The sequence below is a fragment of the Heptranchias perlo genome, chromosome 34, assembly GCF_035084215.1.
Source record: "Heptranchias perlo isolate sHepPer1 chromosome 34, sHepPer1.hap1, whole genome shotgun sequence".
Lineage (NCBI taxonomy): Eukaryota > Metazoa > Chordata > Chondrichthyes > Hexanchiformes > Hexanchidae > Heptranchias > Heptranchias perlo.
Window position 1 is genome coordinate 27396870 of NC_090358.1, and position 6000 is coordinate 27402869.

Genomic DNA, 6000 nt, shown 5'->3' on the forward strand with positions numbered 1-6000 from the left:
CCAATCGGCCACTCGAGCCTGCTCCGCCATTCAATAAGATCATGGCTGATCTGATCCCAACCACAAATCTAAAGAACACAAGAAGTCGGAGCAGGACCCGGCCACATAGCCCCTGGGCCCTCTCCGCCACCCACAGGGCATTGACCGATCCGAACTCAGCTTCATGTCCAATTTCCTGCCCGCTCCCCATAACCCCTAATTCCCTTTACTTCTAGGAAACTGTCTATTTCTGTTTTAAATTTATCTAATGATGTAGCTTCCACAGCTTCCTGGGGCAGCAAATTCCACAGACCTACCACCCTCTGAGTGAAGAAGTTTCTCCTCATCTCAGTTTTGAAAGAGCAGCCCCTTATTCTAAGATTATGCCCCCTAGTTCTAGTTTCACCCATCTTTGGGAACATCCTTACTGCATCCACCCGATCAAGACCCTTCACAATCTTATATGTTTCAATAAGATCGCCTCTCATTCTTCTGAACTCCAATGATTAGAGTCCCAATCTACTCAACCTCTCCTCATATGTCCGCCCCCTCATCCCCGGGATTAACCGAGTGAACCTTCTTTGTACTGCCTCGAGAGCAAGTATGTCTTTTCTTAAGTATGGAGACCAAAACTGTATGCAGTATTCCAGGTGCGGTCTCACCAATACCTTATATAACTGCAGCAATACCTCCTTGTTTTTATATTCTATCCCCCTAGCAATAAAAGCCAACATTCCGTTGGCTTTCTTGATCACCTGCTGCACCTGCATACCAACTTTTTGATTTTCTTGCACTAGGACCCCCAGATCCCTTTGTACTGCAGTACTTTCCAGTCTCTCGCCATTAAGAAAATAACTTGCTCTCTGATTTTTCCTGCCAAAGTGCATAACCTCACATTTTCCAATATTATATTGCATCTGCCAAATCTCCGCCCACTCACCCAGCCTGTCTATATCCCCTTGCAGGTTTTTTATGTCCTCCTCACTCTCTACTTTCCCTCCAATCTTTGTATCATCTGCAAATTTTGATATGTTGCACTCGGTCCCCTCCTCCAAATCGTTAATATAGATTGTAAAGAGTTGGGGACCCAGCACCGACCCCTGTGGAACACCACTGGTTACTGGTTGCCAGTCCGAAAATGAACCATTTATCCCAACTCTCTGCTTCCTGTTTGATAACCAATCCTCCACCCATGCCAGAATATTACCCCCAATCCCGTGATTTTTTATCTTAAGTAATAATCTTTTATGTGGCACCTTGTCGAATGCCTTCTGGAAGTCTAAATACACTACGTCCACTGGTTCCCCTTTATCCACCCTATACGTTATATCCTCGAAGAACTCAAGCAAATTTGTCAGACATGACTTCCCCTTCATAAAGCCATGCTGACTTTGTCCTATTAAATTATGCTTATCTAAATGTTCCGTTACTGTCTCCTTAATAATAGACTCCAAAATTTTACCCACCACAGATGTTAAGCTAACTGGCCTATAATTTCCAGCCTTCTGCCTACTACCCTTTTTAAATAACGGTGTTACATTAGCAGTTTTCCAATCTGCCGGGACCTCTCCTGAGTCCAGGGAATTTTGGAAAACTATCACCAAAGCATCCACAATCCCTACTGCCACTTCCCTCAAGACCCTAGGATGGAAGCCATCAGGTCCAGGGGATTTATCCGCCTTGAGTCCCATTATTTTACTGAGTACCATCTCTTGAGTGATTTTAATCGTATTTAGCTCCTCCCCCCCGAGAGTCCCCTGTTTGTCCAGTGTTGGGATATTCTTAGTGTCCTCTACTGTAAAGACTGAAACAAAATATTTGTTCAGCATTTTTGCCATCTCCATGTTTCCCACCATTAATTTCCCGGTCTCATCCTCTAAGGGACCTATGTTTGCCTTAGCCACCCTTTTTCTTTTTATATAACTATAGAAACTCTTGCTATCTGTTTTTATATTTTTTGCTAATTTCTTTTCATAATCTAACTTCCCTTTCTTAATCAATCCTTTAGTTACTTTTTGCTGTCTTTTGAAGAATTCCCAATCTTCTATCCTCCCACTAAGTTTGGCTACCTTATATGTCCTTGTTTTTAGTCGGATACTATCCTTGATTTCTTTACTTAGCCACGGGTGGCTGTCATTTCTTTTACTCCCTTTTTTCCTCAGTGGAATATATTTATTTTGAAAGTTGTAAAATAACTCCCTAAATGAACACCACTGCTCATGTACCGTCTTACCCTTTAATCTATTTTCCCAGTCCACTTTAATCAATTCCGCTCTCATACCATCATAGTCTCCTTTATTCAAGCTCAGTACGCCTGTTTGAGAATCAACCTTCTCACCCTCTAATTGGATATGGAATTCAACCATGTTGTGGTCGCTCGTTCCAAGGGGATCCTTAACTAGGACATTATTAATTAATCCTGACTCATTACACAGGACCAGGTCCAAGGTTGCCTGCCCCCTTGTAGGATCAGTTACATACTGCTCAAGAAATCCATCCCTGATGCACTCAATGAACTCGTCCTCAAGGCTGCTCTGCCCAATTTGATTTGTCCAGTTAATATGATAATTAAAATCCCCCATAATTATGGCTGTTCCCTTATTACATGCCCCGACTATCTCCTGATTAATACTTCTTCCAGCAGAGTTGCAACTATTAGGAGGCCTATATACTACGCCCACTAATGTTTTTTTTCCCTTATTATTCCTTATCTCCACCCAAACTGTTTCATTATCTTGATGCTTTGTCCCAATATAATTTCTCTGTATTACAGTGATTCCTTCCTTTATTAACATAGCCACCCCACCTCCCCTTCCTTCCTGCCTGTCCTTCCTGATTGTTAAATACCCTGGCATATTTAATTCCCAGTCGTTGTCACCCTGCAGCCATGTTTCTGTAATGGCCACAAGATCATACCCATACGTAGTTATTTGTGCCGTTAACTCGTCCATTTTATTACGAATGCTACGTGCATTCAGATAAAGAACTTTCAAATCTGTTTTGTGACGCTTAGTTCCTGCTTTTTCCTTTTTTAACACTTTACCTATTACTCCATACCTTCTGTCCCTTCCTGTTACGCTTTCCTCTCTCTCCCTGCTCAGATGAAGCAGATGAAGATGGTTGGGCCTAGGACACTGCCCTGAGGAACTCCTTTATTATGATTAGTCTTTATTGTGATTTTATGAAAATTCTAGTCAGAAAATATTATTGTTTTGGGTCCCTGGGATAAGTGTTTTTCCTCCAGTGGGTGAGGGGAAAAAAGTTTGAAAAACATTGTTGTACCAGGCCTAGAGAGCGAAAGTTTCCTGCAGAACTATTTCCACTTTCCATTTGAGGTGGTGCAGACTGAGATTTGGGGTATTCCGGAGATACGTCTTCAGTTTCAACAATACGCTTTGCAAAAACAAAGTGGGCGGTCGCACGACATGAACAGGCGTATCATGGTGGAAATTTCCAGTATATTGAAGGCATGCTTCCTCTTTCGGTTTTGGTGAGGTCACTGGGGTTTCTGAAACTCGCGATTATGAATTGTATAAAGTGCGAAGCTTTACACAGATTAAACAAAAAGGTCGCGAAGGACTGGGACGCATCATGGGCCATAAAAATCCAGACTCCGAGGCATTCCTCTACTTCTTAACGAAGGATTATTTAGGGTTTGCACTGGAAGGATCCCAGTCAGGACCAGCAACGGACAGCGTGGCTGAAACTCTGCGCAGGACTGGTTCCTCCTTACAGACACACGAGCAGGAATTCGAGCTATTCATCAACAATCTCAACGTGGGCTCGATAGAGGAGGCGAAGCGAGCGATCCCCATTCTAACCAGGGAGATCTACTCAGATGGGACTGATAACTGGGGCAGACTTGTGACTTTGTACGCGTTTTGTGGCGTGTTAGTCAGACACTTGAGAAGGAAAGGCATTCCAGAGGGAGAACTGATTGAGGACATAGCTCAATGCATGGCCCACCACACATGGACTCACAAAGCTGCGTGGATCAAGGAGAATGGTGGCTGGGTAAGAGATATTATTTAAACTTAGTCAAAAGCTAACATGTCAGGTCACTTTTATTTAAATTCTTTTCAAGGCAAGAACATTTATGGACGAACCAACCTGTGCACAGTGCAGACCTTCATTGCTCTGCTTGTGATGAGTCTCTGTGCAGTCATATGGCAGCACCAAATTAAGCCAACACATGCACAGAGCTAACATACATTGCCCAAGGTAATGGGCAAAAAACTCTTGCCAACTTTCTCCTTTTGGTCCTCACTGGGGTATGGTTCTATCATCACTGGGCACCCTCCACTAGCTCACCCGAGCAGCCAAGTGATTCCTTGATAGTGAGTGTTGACGGGCTAATTGACCATTTGGCATAATAGACGTGTGCGATTGTGGCTTCAACAGATGGTCCACACATCTGCATGTCCAGCAAGAGTCACTAAATAGTGATCAGGAGCGGTAACTTAAATGATTCTTCCCCCCCTCCCAACTCAGGGATGCTGCAGTTTTCCTGAGCATCTCTTCCTGCAGAGAAATGTGACAACTTCAGATCAGATCCTTCACTCGATGGTGCTGTTGATGCAACACACAACTAACTGCCCTTATTACAAGTTATTTAAAGGGCACTGTGCTGGAAACAGGAACAGCAGAAAATTACTGGAGCCTCGCAGGATATCGGTGGGTACCTCTCAGTGATGGTACTTACCCGTAGTTACCCTTTTTCCTTACACATCTCCCTCAATGATTATTTTTTAGTTCAAAATGGAATTATAAGGGAATTAAGAACATATTATACAGTATGCACATTGTAATTTCTTGTTGCCTCTGTCACTGTGTGCTGTTCACATTCACCATTGAATGTAGAGAAGCAATTCACAATTGTGCACAAGACATGATGAGTGGGGAAAATTTTTACAATTTAGTGCTCCCGACATAGAGCTACACCCAGCGGGAGCAGATATCGGGAACATGGCCATGGAAGTCACACACAATATTCACAGCCTACATGATTTTCCATCCAATAAAGTAATGTTTGGAAATTCCCGGCCTGCGAATCGGGCGTGCATTGACCTCCTTGCCCAAACTCCCAACATGCACTCCCATCACGTGAAACTGCACCAGGAGCACTCAGTTATAAAACTGACCCCACTGTGTATATATAATAATGTCCTGAAAATATGTAGAATCCATAACTGTACTGCATTTATTCATTAAATTTATGTTTTTTTTTATAGGAAAAAGGGTTTGTGGAATTTTTCCGGCAGAAAAGCCCCCGATTTTCTTATGCAAAGATGGCCATTGTCACTGGGATTGTTGCTGCATTTTCCTTTGTGATTTACCAGCACTGAAAACAAAGAAGTGAACACTACACATCGGAAGCCAGGCCAACCCGTCAACATTGTGCCCTGAAGGGTGAACCTGGTACTGGACTTGCTCTAATTGCTTTTTTGTGAAGCCTGTTGAATCCCAGAACATGTAAAAAGTTGAACCACAGTAAACACTGATTTACATTATAGTAAATAGAATGTATTTAACTAAATTCTTCAATAAAAAAGAAAGACTTGCATTTATTTAGCTTCTTTCACAATCTGTCCCAAAGCACTTTACAGCCAATGAAGTACTTTTGAAGTGTAGTCACTGTTGTAATGTAGGAAATGCAGCAGCCAATTGATGCACAGCAAGATCCCACAAACAGAAATGTGATAATGACTAGATAATCTGTTTTAGCGATGTTGGTTGTGGGATAAATATTGGTCAGGGGGAACTCCACTGCTCATCTTCGAAATAGTGCCATGGGATCTTTTACATCCACAAAAGGATAGATGGACTGTCAGTTTAATGTCTCATCTGAAAGATAGCACCTACCGACAGTGCAGCACTCCCTCAGTACTACATTGGAGTGTCAGCTTAGACTTTGTGCTTCAGCTTCTGGAGCAGAACTTGAACCCACAACCTTCGAACTCAAAGGCAAGAGTGCCAGCACTGAGCCGCAGCTGGATCTTAAAGTCAATGACCTAAAAGGAA

The 6000-nt window shown here is 42.8% G+C and overlaps 1 protein-coding gene across 1 annotated transcript; it reads left to right on the forward strand.

Moving 5' to 3' along the window:
* Nucleotides 1-3381: 3381 nt before the first annotated feature.
* LOC137301643 (bcl-2-related protein A1-like) lies at nt 3382-5546 on the forward strand. The gene is made up of 2 exons (XM_067971183.1): nt 3382-3993; nt 5211-5546. The coding sequence occupies exons 1-2, from the start codon at nt 3571-3573 to the stop codon at nt 5322-5324; spliced, it is 537 nt and encodes a 178-aa protein (XP_067827284.1). The 5' UTR covers nt 3382-3570; the 3' UTR covers nt 5325-5546.
* The last annotated feature ends 454 nt before the right edge of the window (nt 5547-6000 follow it).